At 46.7% G+C, this 20,114-nt stretch overlaps 1 protein-coding gene across 3 annotated transcripts in view; it reads right to left on the bottom strand.

Annotated features, from left to right (window-relative positions):
* SLC39A11 (solute carrier family 39 member 11) overlaps positions 1–20,114 on the bottom strand; it is a 255,447-nt gene that overhangs the window by 61,531 nt on the left and 173,802 nt on the right. For all 3 annotated transcript variants that reach the window (XM_054047612.1, XM_054047615.1, XM_054047614.1), the window contains one exon: positions 3,984–4,053. In XM_054047612.1, coding sequence (XP_053903587.1) covers positions 3,984–4,053 — 70 coding nt within the window. The remainder of the gene's footprint in view (positions 1–3,983; positions 4,054–20,114) is intronic.

The following is a 20,114-nucleotide window of genomic DNA, read 5'->3' as shown; positions in this document are numbered from 1 at the left end:
CAACTGAAAAGAGAGACTTTGCAGAGTCAGATGGTGTAACGGGAGGAGAGGAGAATGGGTTGGGACAAGAGAGAATATGACACATCCTCACAGATTTACAGCTATCAACAGGCCATTAGCAACAGAATCATAGAATATCAGGGTTGGAAGGGACCATCTAGTCCAACCCCCTGCTCAAAGCAGGACCAAGCCCCAGAGAGATTTTTGCCCCAGCTCCCTAAATGGCCCCCTCAAGGACTGAACTCACAACCCCAGGTTTAGCAGGCCAATGCTCAAACCACTGAGCTATCCCTGCCCCACAGCAGCGTCCGCCGGAGCGCCCCACCAGAGCACCTGCAGCACCCTGGAGCTCCCCAGAGCACCTAAGATTTAGTCAGGGGTATTTATAGTACAAGTCACGGACAGGTCTTTATTTAATGTATACAATCAGCTGAGCAGTCCAGCTCTGGCCGGCTGCAGCAGGCTTGATTTACGTTTGCAATGAGGATTTTGAGGACGACTGCTTCCACTTCCCTCATTCAGTAACATTAGGCAACACACCGTTTAGAAATACAAATAAAGTCTGCCTAAGCCCTTTGGCAGATGAGCATCCCAATCCCTGGTGAACAATGGGTCCAAAGCACAAAACCGCCACTCGTTCCACAATCCAACCAAATTAGCAGCCTGAACAGATTTGAACAGGAATAATGGGATTTTGCATAAAAGGACTCAGATATATTGGCACAGCTCTGGGGAAGTCCAAAAACCGGCAAGTGAAGACGGAGATCTATCGGCAGAGCTGTGTGGAAGCCCAGGAGTGGACTACAAAGGAGACTGGAGGTGAGGATTGAGGAGCATCATTACTGCTCCCAATTGAAGAGAAGTTTGCTATCGCAGGTTATATAATTTTCCTCTATCTCCTAAAGCAGGATGCCTGGCCGATGAACGTCCATGAAAGCAGGAGTGATAGCACTGAACTCCTTCAGGAGACAGGAGAGATGGAAGACTCCCTCATCCAAATTCATTATTTAGGATAGCGAGATTACCGTGTGCCTTTTAACTCTCCTGGGGGGAAAAGAACCTGCACTAGAAACATACGTCTGTCCAACTCAATTAGATGGTGGCTCTGTGCAAAACGGGCTGGAAAGGACCAGCAGTGACAACTAAAGGCTCAGCTAAAACTGCAGGGCTCTTTTTCTTTTTAAAGCAAGAAACAACCCGCAGAAGCGAGTCTCAGAGCCAGGTCAATTGACTCAGCACTGCTTGGCCTCTGAAAACCAGGGAGGTGGTTGGGTCTCCAAGCCCGAGGGGAATGTCTACACAACTATGGGTCACCGCAGTGTGAGCTCCAGGAGGTCGGGGTGGCAGACGAGGGCTCTGAGACTCGTGGCCACGGTTTTTTTTATTTTGTTTTTTGGCAGTGTAGACATACCCGTAAAGCAGCGTTTCCCAAACTGAGTTCCGCGGAACACCGGTGTTCCACACGATACGAATAGGTGTTCCGGGAAAGAATCGTCATTTTAAAAAAGGGTCTTTACATTTTTTTTTTTATTTTAAATTTGGCAGAACATAGAAACACCAATTCCATTAAATCCAAATTCGTATTTCTGCTTATAAAAATAGATTTTCCTAATTTGTTTGGTGTTTGTGTACATATAAAAACAGGGTTTTTTAAGTAGAACACTGTTTTTAACTTTGACTCTTGCACTCGATTTTTGTACTACTTTATATGTGCTTTCTGGTTAGAAATTGTTAGTTCGCGTTATTTTAAATGTGTATTTTTGCTTTGTTTTATACAATAAAATATATTTGAGCATAAATAACGCAATTTTTTATTTGAAAACCAAACGACTACAAAACAACATTAGACGTGTTCCGTAATAGGCTAAAAAGTGTTCCGTGGCCAAAAAAGTTTGGGAAACGCTGCCTTCAAGGGAAAGATATGTCCTCTCCCATTCCTTTCTTGCTGAAAGCTGGAAATGTCTCCACTGGCTGTTGCGAGTAGTCTGTGATTCTGACGCTGCTTGGCAATCTCCTGTAAGTTAATACAGCCGGGCCTGAGGAGAAGGACTAGGCCAGCATTTACACTCCAGTTTTATTCCCCAGCTCATGTATCTGCCTACTGATCTATACCTTATCTACACATTTGAGACTTTCTTCTTCCCTTTAAAAGTTTCCCACAGGTGCTGCTCCACCAATAAGAGCCCGAGGGCTGATAGCATGCTAGGGTTTTCTGCCTTGCCACGCAGACCTGCCCTGAGCTGGCAGCAATGGTGGTCATCTTCAGGATGACTCGTGTGAGCCAGGCCTTAGCAGCGAGCAGCCCGGAGGGTAGAATGCTCATGTTTAAACAGATTTGTTATCACCCCGCAGCACTGCCTGCTCCTCAGGGGAGCAAATTTTCCTAACAGCAGGCTGGCGACGCTGACGGAAGCAAGCCGAGAGGCTCCTCCTAGGCAAGCTGCTTAACGTTTTGCACATTTCTGAAGCAGAAAAGACTACAGAGGGACTCCCCCATCCAGGTCCCCAGTGCAACAGAGCGACGCCCACACACGCGAGCTGCTCGCTAAGACCGCCCTTCAGTCTATTCGGTTAATTCATCTGAAGTTGCCAGCTCCTCCACCCCCGCCTGGCAGGGCCGCAGGAGAGGAAAGCGGGACGCAGGTCCTACTGACAGCTGATACATTCATTTCTGACTAAACCTTGGGGAAAGGCACCCAGAGTAGGAAAAGCCGTCAGAATTTCAGCCATGTCAAATCAAACTCCTCCGCACTGGAGACGCGCTGATGAGGGCTTGGAGGAAATTGGAGGCAGCTAAATGATATTATTAAATGAAGGGCAGAGGGAAAAAGCTGGACGATCGACGCTTCTCCCCCACCGAGATGCACACAGCTTTCCTATTCATCTCTGACATTAATCATTAACACTCCCAAGGAAAGCAGCGGCTGCGGGGGGCGAGGAGCGCTGCACTACGAAACGGTTCGATGGCTGAACATCTCTATGGCAAACATCAGAGTCACTCAGGTGCTCGTTTATTGGGCATTAGAGCATCACTTTAGCAATTCCTAGCCTTCAGGTGTGCACACTGGAGAGACGTATGCTCTTTAAAACCCTTCCCTGATTCAGTTTTCCTGTGCTCAAACACCACTCCAAAAATGTGCCATGTGTTTAAAATGACCTGACTAAGGCTATTGGAAAGTCTGGGCTTGTGTCACGGCTAGAATCACTATGACAGAGCGGCGTCTCCAAGCGAACCTGGCGTTCTACTTCCTACCAGCTCAGGAAGGCATGGTGCAGCACAAAAGAACATATGAACAGCCATACTGGGTCAGACCAAAGGTCCATCTAGCCCAGTATCCTGTCTTCCGACAGTGGCCAATGCCAGGTGCCCCAGAGGCAATGACCAGAACAGGTAATGATCTAGTGAACCATCCTCTGTCGCCCATTCCCAGCTTCTGGCAAACAGAGGCTAGGGACACCATTCCTGCCCACCCTGGCTGATAGCCATCGATGGACCTAGTCTCCATAACGGAGGACATCTGTCCAGTAAGAATCTCTCTGAGGGCCCAATCCTGCAAGCTGCAGAGTATTCGGAGCCCAAACGCCTACACTGATATTTTACAGCCCTGTAGCCAAGCCGCATGAGCCAGAGTCAGCCGACATGGGCCAGTCGCAGTGTAGAGATACCTCCAAACAGGCAAATACTATTGGCTCACTGTCCTCTTATCAACTCCTCAGCTCTGTCTGCCTGCCTACTGGAGCAGTATGGAAAGCAGAGAGTGGGCATCGCTGACCAAAACTTTTCAACTGCAGCCAACAGGAAAGTCCAACAGCAGTAAGAATTTCTTCTGTTTTCCAGACCAATTTAAACTAACCCATCCGCCTATCTCCAATCACACTGTAAAGCTTCACACACCATTCCGAGATCAAGAATAATATTTTGGAGAGGCAAGAGTGTGCATAAAGCTTTAAATGTCAGGATCAGACACACCCATGTAGCTTACCTGGCACTTTCAAAAGTTGCAGATGCTGACTTCCCAATAGCCCCAAATCCAACTCCAACAGCTAGACCCTCTGAAAGAGAGAGAGAGAGAGAAACACAAGTTAAAAACTCAGATCAGTCAAGGAGCTAGATGGACCAAGCCTCTGCCAGACTAGATAATCACAACGGTCCCTTCTGGCCTATAATTTATGAATATGCTGAAATCAAGACCAGGGATGTGGGTTGATCTTCCAATTTCTTTGAATGGCTGTTAAACCCATGTCATTTATTTTCCTTTTTATAATGAGATGAGGTGCTCAGATACTGTGGCGCTGTGCACCACAGAAATGCCAAATCAATCAGTCAGGCTCTCAGTGGAGAATTCAGAGCCTTTGCCACCATCACATTCCCTCCTCCTCGTAAATACAGTCAGACAAATGCCACACATGCTCACACACAGGCCCCGTCCAGTATTCTACACTCGGAGTCCAAAATGTTACAGATTCCAACAGCTACAAGAGCGCTGGGCAGTTTCTGTAGAGCTATGTTGTATTTTTCATCATCGGGAGAACTCACACGCTCTCGCTGTCTCTCACACACACGGAACAAAGCCCCATGGCACATCCTGGGCAAAACCATGCTCCTGTTGTTAAGCACATTGCTTTAAGAGTTACCGGTGGCTCATAGAGACTTGTTTCCTTAAGTTGTGGGACAGAAATCTGCGATAAGCTAACTTCATTTACCTCGCTCCATCCTAACATGTTGCGTCTACAATACAGCAACAGAGAGATAAGAGACATTCACAGTGTGGTTGATTGGTAGCTTACTGAAACACACAAATTCTCAACTCTCTGCTAGGCACTCTTCTAGCAGGTGCATTTTCTTTCCTCCAGGAGTCACAAAGCTGTCTAATTACAGTGGCCACACAGTCTAATAGGAGAGAATGGTGGTTAGACCTTCAGGCAGGTGCAGGAGGCCTGCAATTTGACATCATTATGTACCTTTGATTCCAGCCCCAGAAGTGATATTTGCAGCAACTCCTGGATAATTAGCCTATTCTTCTCAGTTCACTTCCTGCCTTTTTGATTTTCTTCACAAACTCTCCCCAACCGCTCCCTCCCCAGCAATTCTTTTTCTTCTTTCAAAACAAAAATTATTCTCTACAGTTTCAGAGCAATGTAACTTTGTTTCTTTACACTTCGCCTTTTTTTTTTTAAACAGTCTGCCATTGCTTCTCTCCAAGCGAGAGAGAGCAAAAATAAAATTGGACTTGCTTGTATAATTTGACGCTGGAGTAAAAGAGGGTTTTTCACAACCTCTGACAGAGACAAAATGGCTGACTTCTACTGGGCAGGCATCTTGATGCAACATCCAAGATGGCGGAACTTTGATTAAGCTCCCAATAGTCTGGACACTTCTCTGAAACTTAACTGAACTTTGAGTGTCTGAAAACTGCAGCTCAAAGTCTCAGAGGAACAGGGTCTTTTCATGACGATGGTGGTCTTTCACCTTTCCAGTCAGCTGGAAAAACATAACTGCTCGTTCCATAGATTTGGGCGTTTCCGTTTCACCCTTTCCCCACTCCAAGTTGAAAATGCAGAAGTTGAAACAGAGGTCTTGGGACCTCTAAAACTTTGGTTTGAATTTTGGGCAAAGATATAGGATAAGGCCAGAGAACCCCAAATCAGCCAGCTCATCCTAACCATAAGGCTACAGAGTTATAAATCTTTAAGTGTCCACTGATGAATAATACTGTTGTACGGTAATTCCACTGAGTAAAACGGAGTTACTGCAACCTGAGATCCAACACTAATGTGATGGGCACATTACAATGCCAAAGCCAGATAGATAGTGCCAATAGAGGCTCCACAAGGTGTTTAAGAATATCCCCCCTGGAATAGATGCAGACAACATGAGATGTGAACAGAGAGCTGACACAATGCTGCTACTTCCAAATAGTTTGCACCTGCAGATGATAAAGGGCTTAGCAGCTACATCCCTGTTTCACATTCACACAGCAGGGTGGGTGGTTCAGCAAAACTGTTTGGGGGTTTTCCACTTTAAAAACAATTAATGGCTCAGAGCTGTGTCCTTGAATGAAGCCATTGAGATGGTTTGGATGGCTGCAAGTCTGGTGCTACCTTTCTGAGCTGTGACAGGAACAGAAGTGAATCTCCCAGAGGGCAGAACTCAAGTAGCCAAAGCGCTGACGTGATTAAATTATGGAAAGAGCCTAGACACCGGGTAAGAAAAAAGCAATAATTACCACGCTCTGAAGTGGGAGTCAAAAGGAGTGAAAGAAACTTGCCGGTGAAATTAATGAAAGAGAAGCACAAATTGCACATGCACTGGAACACAAATAATGGGGAATTAAGATCAACAGATGGCGCGTGGGGAACTGCTTGCTGGGTGGAGAAGCCGCAGAGTGAGGATGGAAGCTGTACTGTGGACCAGGTGCTCTACCAAAGTGTAAAATTAGGAAGGTAATGAAGAACAGAAATTGGCAGTGGCCACAGGCTCATTACACTCACAACTGAGAGAAGAGAGAATCTGAAAGTCTCTCAATTAATCACCGTCCAGATTCATAACTACCTTCCCTCCCGCAACTCACATACTGTCCGAGCCCTGAATAGTTCCACCCCACATTCTTCCTAATTCCTGCCTGTCCGTCCTGGATGCAAATAGAATGGATATAATGACATGCACGTGCACCCAAATACATGTGGCGTGCACATACGCAGAGCCGAGAATTTATTTGCAATATTGAAAAAGCGACCACGGAACAAAACATCACCACTTTTCTTCAGCCTCTTCTGTAGCTGATGTCAAAGCACCTTAAGCATATTCATTTATGCAACCCCCATGTGAAGCAGTTAAATACGATCATCCCCACTTTACAGACAAGCAAACAGGCACAACGGAAGGTTAAGTGAAAAAATAACGTGCTATCAACCTCACCGTGTTCAGAGTTCAATGCAAAACCAGCCTTCTTCCTTCTCTAGAATGTTTCACAAAACCAAGCTACTTCTTCTACAGGCTGGGAAGGAAGGGAGAGAAAAAGATGGCTGTTTCTATTTTCACTGTTGAGGAGGTGCTCAGATACGATTGTCTTGGAGGCCAAACAAACACAGGACTTAGATACAAGGGCAGAAGGATAAGGGAAGCACAGAACCATCATTACAGTTTAAGACCCAGGCAAATAAGCAATCCCAGTTTTCTGGTTTGGGGGACGCCCCTCCCTCGCCGAGCTCAGGCTCCCACCAGAGCCCAAATGCCTAGACTGATATTTTTAGCCCCATAGTGTAAGCAAGTCAACTGACCCGGGCTCCGAGACTCTCTGTCGCTAGTTTTTTGCTCTGTAGCCACACCCTGAGAATACTGAAGCAGGTTAGGGGGCAACTTCTCCTATGCAATCACATGAAAATGTTGTCTGGTGTATTAGTCTTCTAGATTACAGAGAAGTTGATTCCACTGCCTTAGACAGCTCACGTGAGGCGTGTTCACAGGCCGTTGCAATACAAATCTATTAGAAGCGCTACAGAACATATGAGCCTTTAAGATGCAAGGTGGGGGAGGCAGTTGTGACGGAGAGGGGCGGATTTGACCTGGGAATGTTGCAGGGAAGTTACATTGGGGATGGGGGACTTCCCTTGAAGGAAGCTACCGGAGCTGTAACCTGAGCCAGGAGCGGGGTTGGGAGAAGTGACACCTTCTGGCCTGGAGACTGAACAAAGGAGAGGAGGAGCGGGGGGGGGGTTGGGGGGTTGGAAGAGAGCTGCTGGAGGAGGGTTTTTTTCAGTCTTGGGCTGGGAGTTGCAACGCAGGGAACCCCAAGCTGGGGTCTAAGCTCCCTAAACCCCCCAGAAGGACTTGATTGAGGGGTTCTGGTTGTACCTACACACTCTGCTTGGGTCTGTGTTCCTGTCATCTAATAAACCTTCTGTTTTACTGGCTGGCTGAGAGCCACGGTGAATACCAGGAAGAGGGGGGCAGGGCCCTGACTCCCCCACACTCCGTGACAATAGTATCTTTTATTGGACCCACTTCTGCTGGTGAAAGTGACAAGTTCTCTGCAGTCTGAAAGCTTCTCTTTCACCAACAGAAGTGGGTCCAATACAAGGTATTAGCTCCCCCACCGTGTCTCTCTCACATCCTGGGATTCACACAGCTACAAAAACTCTGTAAACAACACATGAACCTTTCAAAAATTACAATGAGAAGCAATTAAATACACAAAAATGCAATAATCGGGGTTTAGGAGCAGAGCCTTGCTAGGAGTTTGAAAGGATTTGGAGCTCTTATGAATTGGATCAAGGCCCAGCTACTTGAAAGTCAGCACCTGTGCCTAAGACCACCTGCAACGTTGTGTTCCTCCCTGGGGCAAGCAGATCACAAAGACCAGACCGAAGCATAAAAGAGCCAGGGATAAAGAATTCACCTACAAGGGGACCTACATGGAAAAGTAAATTTCCAAAGGTGATTAGATACATCGAAAGTCAACGGCCATTAGGAAATACTGCAAAACCTTGTCGTCTGACAACACTTTCCCACCACAACTAGAATGACATTCACAACATCAACTACCACATATCCTTCCCTTCCCTTTAAAAAAAAATTCTACTCTGAGCAGAACTTCCTATAACTTGGTAAAAATTACCGGCATTGGATTACCGGCAACAAGGGCGACCAGGTGATGGAGTCCAAAACTCCATGAAGTCCACTAGGGACTTTGTTATTGCCAATCTACTGTATGTGGTAGTCATTCAGATGCTTCAGCGACATTGGCAGAACTAAACCCTAAATTAAAATAACTAGGGTTTCACTTAATCCCAGTCCAACAGGAGCAGTACAGATCCAGTTTCAAGAAACCCAAACTGGAAGGGAATTTAATGCTGGTAGAAAAATGGTGACCACATCAGCTTCGCTGGAACGGCCCCATCAATACTCCTCCCCATGAGGAACAGAGTGGAGGGTCAAGAGGTTACTTCAGTCTCTAGGGCTCATTCAGAATTTGGACTCTCTTCTAAGGCTTTTGTGATACAGTCAGCTGTCCACGGGGACCTTTTCACACTCAGCAAAGAACATTCAGCATCCTCTTTATTGGAAAGTTGGGAAACTCAGTGATCAGAAATGCAGGAGAGAAGTGGGAGAAGCCTTCTAAATGCATGGCATCTATCACAGCAAGTAACTGAGAACGTTTCCTCTGCCGAATACATTTTTCAGGGCACCAGCAAAAGTGTGTGTGTGTGTGTGTGTGTGTGTGTGTGTGTGTGTGTGTAGTCTAAATCTCAGATTTTCCGCTGCCACTGGAGAATTCTCCTAGGTAGCTGGAAAAACTGGACATACCATAGGAATGAAAAAAATACTCTGAGTGTGTCATTCACAGCTAAATACCATCCCAGTCTAGTTGAACACTCCATATCTATAAGTCATTCCTTGGTAGCTGGAGTCTCTTCGTATTTTTAACGTGGACTGTTTTTGTACACACGCTCTTTGCCTGCGATGGCACAGCGGTGGCTCATGTTTCCCGTCAGATGTCATACGTTAAATGGTTTGCGTTTTTCTGAAGTACCTGGAGTAAAGGTGCATGATCACTCCTACACAAAATACCAGTCTGATGCAGAGGTGCTTACTGCTCACAACTCCGCTGACATCAGTGGGTACTTCACCTAGGCCACCTAAGGGAGCACAAGGCACTGCCACAAAAACAAATGGGTTTCAAAGCTCCCCAGGCAAAAAACAACCAAGCCTTCAAAATCCTTGACAATGTTTGGCTGCTGGTGTGCTGAGAACATTACCTGTCATGCTGACCAGCATTGTCTCCTCCTTATTTCTTGTACCCTCTCCTGACTGTATCTACCTAGTGTGTTTTGTGGAAGCTCTGTGAAGCAGGTACTGCCTTTTTTGTTCTGTTTGTACAGCACCTAGCGCAATGGGATCCTGGCCCATGACAGAGGTTCCCACATGCTCTAATGATACAAATAATAAAAAGCATCAGAAACATGGCTTAGCCGTGATATTTGCTTGCACCACGCTGTTTCTGTATGATTATCAGCTAGAGAGAAAACCCTGAAAAACTCAGTTTAAGAACCTGTGTTTGTGAACAATTTTCCTCCCGCAATTCAAACCGAGGCAACTGGCGGATTCTAGCAGGTTCTTGTAACACAATTACTCGACCTTAGGCTGCCTTTCCCATGCTTGGCAGAGCTCTGGAAAGGTTCTGGCAAATGGGAACTAAGTGATTGATTCTTCCATTAGCCAGACGAACTGAGCAGGGAAAAAGAAAGGCAATAAGCAAAGTGGAACATTTCCTAAGAGCACAGGATAAAAGCTACTGCACGTTAATTTGTGCTTCCTTGATGCTGGATCCCTGCAGTCTCCAAATGGTTGACATGCTGGGAGGAAACCGAGACTGAACAGCCCTCCAGGGGAGGATAGGGCCCTGCCTGAGAGATGGCTCCCTGTAAGGTGAAATGGGTGATGTAACATCTCCCTCACCCAAAAGCCTACACTACCTTGATAGGGGCAGAACTACCCCAACCTCCACCATTCTCTCTTTTCCTGCAGGTGAACTGCAGCCGGGCTCAATGGGAATTCTTCCCCTCAACCTGCACTCAGGAAAGAAGCTTCCCCTTTCCGGTTCCTCTTGCATGTCTATTGACTGGTTTTAGCAACTGGATGTTCTCCTCTCTCTGCAGCAGCCACATTCTGAGCTACGGGACAACACAGCAACCCCGGCAGCACCTGTTCCCCCTTGTGGCGACATGAGGTTACTTCTCACACAGGTGCCATGTACGTGAGGCTGGCTCCCTTTTCAGCCCAAGAGAGAATCTTGTAGCTTCCCAACATGATTCACTATTCACAGAATGAGACCACTTCCCTTGAAAAGGCTTTTAGAAGTATAGGGTTGTATCACTTGACTTCTAGCTGTTAAGTTCCTTGGTTAATCTACTTGCTGGAGTGTTACATTAAGGGTCGCTGGACCCCAGGACAGCTCAGACACCAAGATGCATTGCTCTTTACCGTAACAGTTCATCGCTATATATTATGCCTTTCATTCCCCAATGCTGGTCTCTACTGTGAAGAGCTGAAAGCCTACAATACTGAGTGGTGAAATTCCATGTGCATTTGCAGGTAGCTACTTCCCAAGAACACTTCCCACTTTACAGGGCTGGGAGTTCACATTTGCAATAAGTTCCAGAGGGGTGGAGGGAGAAAAAGAAAAAAAAAAATAAGGTGCAATCGGAAATCTCCAACCCTGAAGACAATCCCACGTCTTTAATTATTGTTACTCTTTTGGCCAGAGCAGTTAACCTGCAAGACGCTGAAAAAGGCTATTTCCATTAGGAGGAGAAATTGATGATGATCAGGCATTGCTTTAATGCAGTCCTGTTTATCTATAAAGAATGTGCAAAAGCCTGTTTCCTGGAACATGGGAAAAATCAAACAGCAGCTTCTTTGCTCAGTTCTAATCCTCTTTCAGCCAGCCTCGTGCCCAACAGCTCTCTCTGCCTCGCTCCCGGTGCTTCTCCAGCTTCCTTGCAACCTGCTCTGTCTGCTTCTAAGGTGTTTCTGCTGCTTCTGTTTCATTCAGACACACACACAGCTGCAATCAAATCAATTCCCTGCTCCTGCACCATCAGACCCCCAGGAACTCGTTGGGCCACATGACCCAGCCACTGCCAGGCTTACATGCGGTCTAGTCCTTCGGTGGTGATTTTCCTTTGCTATCACTAAACAAAGGGGCATTTAAGTGTTCCCTCATTTTGCCTGAATGGAAGACCGCAATCACTCGCTCCAGCTTCAAGAGGTGGTGTGACTGCTCATAAACCAAAGATGTGCTTGGCATGTCATCATCAACACCAAGGGGAATATAAGTGATTAAATATAAATTATGCCAGGTTTGGCGGCTTTTGATGTGAATTCATTTTCAATTCTTTATGTACTATCCTAGCTTCATTTCCCAAACATGGCTCCAAGCCCTCCCCTGATGCCAGCTTTCTAATGCATGCTGGATTGCCATTGAGACAACATCTCAGAAACCAAGTTCCTAGACACAGCACTGATCTATATCACTGACCCATCTTGTAGGCACCCATGACACGGAGAAACTTTTCGGGGTGTATAATTAAAACAAAAGGAAAATTTAGGTTGAATGCCTGGATAAAATTCCTAACAGCAAAGGGTCTACTCAAATAGAATAGGTTCCCAAGGGAAGGGGAGCAAACACCATCACTTGGGTGGTTTACAAGCAGACAGGACAAATCTGTAGGAGACGTCCCGCAGGAGAACTTTCCCCCCCTCTCCGATTTTTAGAATTCTATGACATTGGTGCAGTTGGTAGCCTGCACCCCAGGACTGGAAGAGCAGGAGATGCTGCCGTAGAAGCTACATACATGTGCACTGGCAGAGGGGCAGTAGGGTCAGCCTACTTGTTGTGCCGCTAAACAGAAAGGACTTCAGGCTCCATGCTGTCAATTTGGCACCTTTCACCAGAGCTACAGGAGAAAATGAAGCAAAAGACAACCATCTTAGCTGTTGCCAGGAGAGTGCTTATTTAGCCTAAACAATGGGATTTTGCCTCTCTCTTGGGCTTGCATGGTTTTACACATCAAGATGTTTTCTCCTTATAACGCAGGGGTAAGCAACCTGCGGCATGCGAGCTCATTTTCAGTGGCACTCACACTGCCCGGTCCTGGCCACCGGCCCGGGGGGCTCTGCATTTTAATTTAATTTTAAATGAAGCTTCTTAAACATTTTAAAAACCGTATTTACTTTATAGACAACAATAGTTTAGTTCTATATTATAGACTTCTAGAAAGAGATCTTCTAAAAACGTTAACATGTATGACTGGCACACGAAACCTTAAATTAGAGTGAATAAATGAAGACTCGGCACACCACTTCTGAAAGGTTGCCGACCCGTTATAATGCATTAACCCGGGATCATGGACCAATCCTGCACGAAAACAACAGGATCACCTACAAGCCTTTTGGGATTGCAATGTTTTTGCAGAGAGAGGCTTGCAACCTAGTTCCTTATCCAGAACAAAGGTTTCAAAACAGCAAACATCATGATAGTTACAACGCTGAAGGATCCCTACACAGAATAACCTAACAAGTGACTGGTGGTAGCTTGGTACATGGGTATGAGGCATGGAGTACCACTGCAGTGTAGATGTTCGCAAGCGAGCTTGGCAAGCACAGTTTCACAGAACTTGGACACTCAGGGTACACGCACATTCAGTCTGATCCCAAAGCCCGCGCAAGTCAATGGGAGTCCATACATTAACCTCAATAGGCTTGAAATCAGGTCCTTCATCACTCCATCTCCCTCCCACCACATTTATGAGCTCAGAGCACTTTGACCTTACACGCACACCAGGCTCACAGCAAACATCAGAGAACTCTAGATAAAGTCATACAGGACACACTGGATCATGTCATGACTTCCATGAGCCTGGGAACCGAGTTTCAGGTGCGGTTCCATGTTTGTCTCCTCTCAGGCACTCCAGATCAAATTATGCCCAGTTTACAAGTAAAAGGATGTTCTGTCTAATGTCCAGCCCCACAATCTCATTCCAGGATCACTCATCTAGTTAGGGCACAATGGAGACGTCCCCCACAAGGTAAAGATGCTGCAACCAGAAGTTAGTGAGCAATTCTGCAGATGGTGTGGCACTCAGGAAAGGTGCCCTGCTCGCTCTGCCGTAGCAGTGCTGGCTCTGCAGGGCTACCAAGAGTAAGGAGAAGTAAACAACTGATTTTTCCTCAATAAAATAAGCAGGACTGAATCTAGGCATGCACAGGAAGCAGACCAGTACAGACAGATGGTGGCATATTCACACAGTCACGCTTCGAACTACAGTCTACAAGAGAATCACAGCTCCTCCCACTGCAGCATGGCACCAGGCACAGAATACAAATATTATTCCAGAATAAAAATATTACTGCCATTGAACGTGTGCAGAATTCATGTCCCCCGTAGATTGCTTTGCTTCCCTGCAGAAAAATGACTTTCTGACAGGGAAGCTGCAAGAGCAGTCACACACTACTCCCTAGCAGTGCAGGTACATTGTGTCTGACACCCAGAGCAGCCGGAGGAGAGGTAAATCACCACGGTGATGGGGAAATCCCAGCCAGTGGCTCCTACCCTGAGCCAGGATCAGCTGCTAGTCCTGGCTGGGCTGGAGGAAGGAGAGGATGGGACTTCCTCTTCCCCTGCAAGGACTGGTTGGGGCTGTGTCAGACCCACCCCCAGAAACCTCCCCCAGCTGCCGGAAGCTCAGCATCCTCCCCTGCTTCCTGTCCCCATCGCTCTGCAGTTGCGGGGTGGAAGGGTCACTGTATGGGGTGCTGCTCCCCTATCCTCCCAATCCCCATACATCTGGAGCTTCCATACCCAGACCTCTCTGCCAAACCTCACCCCATATGCCCAGAACCCCCCTAGCACTCCATACCTGAACCCCACCCCACTGAACCTCAACCCCTGCATTTGGAGCCTCCCTGCACCCAGACCCCTACCTCTGGATCCCCACCCCTGCACTCCAAACCACTCCCCAGTGAGCACCCTGCACTCAACACCCCACCCTGACGAGCCCTCCCCCGCACCACCCTGAGCCCTCCACATCTAGACCGCCACACCTCTGACCCCCAGCTAGCTGCACCCAGACTCCCCCGCTGAGACCCCCACATCCAGACCCCTCCGCTGAGCCCCAACCACCTTACCTGGAAGCCCCTGCAGAGTCCCATTTCCCCTGCACCTGGAAACCTGCCCAAACGAGCCTCTGTGCATCCAGATCCCCCCACACCTAGACACTGCCCCCCGAGCTGCCTGCACCCCGATTATCCCACACAGAACCCTCTCCCACACCTGGATCCCCCCCACACTGAGCCCCTTCACACTTGGATCCTGCCTGGTTGAGCCCACCTGCCCCACACCTGGTGCGCCTGGTGCAGACAGGCAGGGCCCCAGGGTGTTTCTGGGGCAGGCCCAGGCCTTGTGCTATGTCAGGGCTGGGTGCAGCCTCACCGCTGAGTCCATGTCCCAGGGGTGGGGGGCTGCACGGTGAGCTTCCACCTTCGTGCAGCCAGTGGTCTGTGCTCCCCACTGCCATGCTGGAGCCTCTCCATTTATTTATCAACAAATAAAATTTGCAGAATTTTAAAATTTTTGGTGCAGAATTTAAAATTTTTTGGCACAGAATGCCCTCAGTAATATACATAAAAAAATCTCCTTTGGTGCTCCGCACACCTGGCATGAGGCAACACACTCCTATGGTAAAGCCCTTATACCAGGCACATTGTAAACCCGAGGTGCAAGAGCTAGTGGTCTGAGCACAAAACTGAGAACCAGGAATCCATGAGTCACAACCCCAGTTCTGGCCCTGGACAAGTCTTGGTGTGTCTGCCTCAGTTTCCTCATCTGTCAAATCAGGAGAACAGTACTAACAGTGGAGTTGTGAGGAGTAAGTAATGCTTGTAAAACGTTCTGAAGATTAAAAAGCTCTCGCTAAGGTCTATTATAATATGACTGAAGAATACTACCTCGCATACATTTGGGGATATCCAAGGACTCTGAATGGCTCAGATGTTAAATCAAACCCCTAATTAAGAGGCCCATTCCCTCCCCCACAATCCTAGCTAGCATAATTAATACAGGTATCACATTTAATTATGATAATTTGATGGTGTCAACACTGCAATCTCCCTGAGCTTCTTTATTACCGAGCTGCATATAAGATCTCGCCCTGCAGGAGAAGCAGTGTCAATGGATTCTCTCTCTCTCGCACACACGCATGTTCCAGCTGGTTTGTTTTTGTAGGGTTGCTTGACAGCACTGATTTGTAAACACGTTTGCTACCACAGGGTTTCTTGGAGGTGCCAAGCCATGCACCCCCAATACTTATTACTGAAGGGTAATACTGAATAATTGTATAGTAACCAGTGTCCATTATACTTGTAAGTTAGCAAAGTCTCTCGTTACCTGTTAAGAAATCTTTGCTTGGGGAGCAAAACACCCCCAGCTTCCGCGTACTGCACAGGTCCATCTTAGCAACGTATTTGGCGCCCATTACCAGAGTGTCTGTGCAGCTCCCAGTCTTTAATGCAACGATCCCCACAGGTCGGGAAGGGAGTACTATTTCCTTTGTGACAAAGGGGAACTCTGAGGCACAGAGAGACGAGGTAGCTTGTGCAGAGGTAATCTGTAAATCGAACCCAGGACTGCTGAGTCCCAGGCTAGCACCCTAACCATTCGTCCACCTTGCTCCTCAGGGGCTGGGAAGAGGCGGGATTAGTTCTGATACTTTTCCACTCAGTGATGTGAGCTTAAAATTCTCTGCTTCACAGATCCACAATTCTTTGTGCTGTAGCAATAAACCAGATGTTCTCTTAACGTACACACACACTTGAATGCCACTAAAGAGGAACGAAGCTTAAAAACTTCATTCTGGAAGTTACACCGAGATAACCCAAAAATTAATTAACACCAGAAGCCAATGAACATCACTTAACAAATATGCCTTTGAATCCTGCTGATCTGGATGGTGGGTCTGACGGGAACAGTAATGGGAGAAATCAGATTGTTTAACTGGGTCCTTTAAGCCAGAAAAGAGACCAGCAAGAATTGATAAAAACGGGTGACCAGGCTCAAATTTCAGTAGCATGAGTTCTGGTGCTAACCCTTTCCTGGGAAGGGCAGCACCTGGGCACAGCGTGACCTTTCTAAGGGCTTGTCTACACTTACAGTGCTGCAGGGGTGCTTAGTAAAGCCACTACCTATGCTGACAGGGGAGCTTCTCCGGTCAGCGTAGGTACGTCATCTCCCCGACAGGTGGTAGCTATGTTGATGGGAGACGCCCTCCCATGGACATAGCACTGTCTACACTGGGGAGTGTCCCTCAATCTCACAGATCTTGGGAGACAGACCAGAGCTCGCTTACAGACAGCCCAACCTGAGCAAATACTCACCAGCAACCACACACCAAAAACACTAACCCAGGAACCTATCCTTGCAACAAAGCCCAATGCCAACTCTGTCCACATATCTATTCAAGGGACACCATCATAAGACCCAATCACATCAGCCACGCCATCAGGGCTCCCTTCACCTACACATCTACCAATGTGATATATGCCATCATGTGCCAGCAATGCCCCTCTGCCATGTACATTGGCCAAACCGGACAGTCTCTAGGCAAAAGAATAAATGGACACAAATCTGACATCAGGAATCGTAACATTCAAAAACCAGTAGGAGAACACTTCAACCTCCCTGGTCACTCAGTAACAAACAAAGGTGGCAATTTTGCAACAGAAAAGCTTCAAAAACAGACTCCAACGAGAACCTGCTAAGCTTGAATTAATATGCACACTAGAAACCATTAACTTTGGCTTGAATAGAGACTGGGAGTGGCTGGGTCATTACACAAATTGATTCTATTTCCCCATGTTAAGTATCTTCACACCTCTTATCAAATGTCTGAAATGGGCCATCTTGATTATCACTACAAAAGTTTTTTTTCTCCTGCTGATAATAGCTCATCTTAATTAATTAGCCTCTTAGAGTTGGTATGTCAACTTCCACCTTTTCATGTTCTCTGTATGTATATATGTATTCTTACTATGTTCCATTCTATGCATATGATGAAGTAGGCTGTAGCCCATGAAAGCTTATGCTCAAATAAATTTGTTAGTCTCTAAGGTGCCACAAGTCCTCCTGTTCTTATCACTCAAGGGAGTGGATTTTCCACACCCCCGCGCGATACAGTTATACCGACATAAATCTGTAGTATAGACCAGGGCTCCGTCTCATCACGGGAGGCAGGGAGTCTACGGATTACATTAAAGGAACAGAATCAGGACTGCAGGATCATTCCGCTAGCTCTGCCACTGATTCACTCTATGAGCCTTGGGTAAGTCACGGAGGGGCTAAAATTTCCAACCCTGTGTGCCTAAAATGGATCACAAGAGGCCTAAATACAGATAGGGGTGCCCAACTGGGCTTCCAGGTATGAAAATGAGGCCCTAACAATCTCCGTCCCTCCATTTATCTCAGAAAGATGGGCTCAAGTTTGAAATACCTGGACAACAAGGAACCACCGGTTCAAATTCTGGGAACAACCACCCAACTCTTCCTCATTCGGAGACAGAGCGACTGAATTCCATACAGCTTACTAGGTGTTCATCTTTTAGGAGTGTTGTTATAGCCGCCTGGGTCCCAGGATATCAGAGACACAGGATGGGGAGGACTTGTGACACCTTAGAGACTAACAAATTTATTAGAGCAAAGGTTTCGTGGACTACAGCCCACTTCCTTGGATGCATATCCGAGGAAGTGGGCTGTAGTCCATGAAAGCTTATGCTCTAATAAATTTGTTAGTCTCTAAGGTGCCACAAGTACTCCTGTTCTTTTTGCGGATACAGACTAACACGGCTGCTACTCTGAAAGATGGGGAGGGAATATCTTTCACCCACAGAAGTGGGTCTAGTAAAAGAGAAACTTTTCTGAACTACACACAATTTGGAAAAACTAATCTAGACAGAGTAGATATTATATATTCTATATAAAACCCACCCTCATCCACCTATATATATGGGGCATTCCTTCCTGACCTCCATAGATGTTTCCCTCTTGCACAGGTGAGGGATTTCCATCCCCCTGTCTGAGGTTGGGTTTGTTTTGGTTTTTGGAGGGGGAGTGGGTGTCTAGCTTTAAACCAAATGTTAAATTGCCACTAACCCTAAGTTCAAATCCTGCACAGAACACTAACTTTATTTGAAAAGGAAGAAACCATCCTCTTGACAATGTCCTATTGGAATGACCTTATTTCTATCCTGCGTAATGACCGAGGCAGACTTAATTAACCCATTTGCTAGGAGTCAATGGGGCAGAACAGCAGCTTCCAAATGCAGTCTTACTGACCTGCCCCATTCTGACCTCTTGCAGTGCTTCTGCCTGTGAATCAAGGAGCAACTTAGCCATAAAAATGCATCAGCAACATTTTCTGCTGCTTGTAATTCAGGTGAATGATGACGGGCTCCACTTTTATTTACTTGACCTTTATCCAGCAATCTGGTTGGCTGACATAACATGCCATCCAGTGCTTAAATGTATAAACACGGGGCTCAAGCGTGGCACACTGCACACAGCGTGTGCAAGGTCACGCCATTCGGAGGATGCCATTTTTCGGAGTTCACTGCCCCCACCCCCTACACCGGCGTGACCTCGCAGGCACGGCGCATGGAGGATGCCGTGACAGAAGACATGCCAAGTCCCAGCAACCTACAAATTAAGCTCTGATTCCATCTGCCGTTTGTTATATAGTAAAACCTTGGGATTGCACACCACCCTCCATTCAAGGGTCTCAGAGCAGAAGTCACTGGATAAAATTCTCACTGTGGGTAAGCCAGGAGGTCAGTCAAGATGATCATAACAGCCCCTTCTTGGCTCAGAAATCCAGGAATCTAGTATTCTCCATTTGCAGGCAGGGGGACGGAAATAGAGATGTTTTAAATGGCTGGCCCAAAGCCACACAGTAAGACAGAAGCCGGCCATGGGGGTGGCAGTCCTCTATTCTGATCACTAGACAGATTAAAGGAAGGCATGATGGATATAAGAGACAGTGATTGTGTCTGGAAGGAGATGCTTTGCTGTCATTTATCTATTAGCTGTGACACTAAAGTCTCAGATGAGGACAATATACAAAAGAATAAAAAAATCAATGAGAGATTTACTGAAGAGAGCTTTTTTCTTTTGAAGTGAATGGATCAAGGAGAACAGACTCTGGCCCAATATCATTTTAAAAAAGCAGTCAAGTGTTTCAGTTATAGAAAAATTGTGAAGGCAGGAGGCTCCACAGAGAACATCTGCCATTAAGAGCATGTACAAAGGACATTTTCCCATTGATGTTTACTGAAGGCGATACTAACCCAAGTTTCCCTAGGTTTGGATTGGTTGTTTTTAAATTAAAAGTAGTCAAGGAACCTTGCTTTGTTTACATGATGTTGCAAAATAACTTGCAAGAGAATTATTATAGCCACTTTTGAGAAGGCCAGCCCTGCACTTTCACGGTCTGGATCAGAAACCAGAAATTAGTTCTTGCATAAGACCCCTTGTTTCCATGGCAGCAGGAGAATAAGGATCTCCCAA

Source organism: Malaclemys terrapin, chromosome 13 (genome assembly GCF_027887155.1).
Source record: "Malaclemys terrapin pileata isolate rMalTer1 chromosome 13, rMalTer1.hap1, whole genome shotgun sequence".
Taxonomy (NCBI): domain Eukaryota; kingdom Metazoa; phylum Chordata; order Testudines; family Emydidae; genus Malaclemys; species Malaclemys terrapin.
Note: the sequence above shows the minus strand (reverse complement) of the source record. Positions and strands in the feature narration are given on the sequence as shown.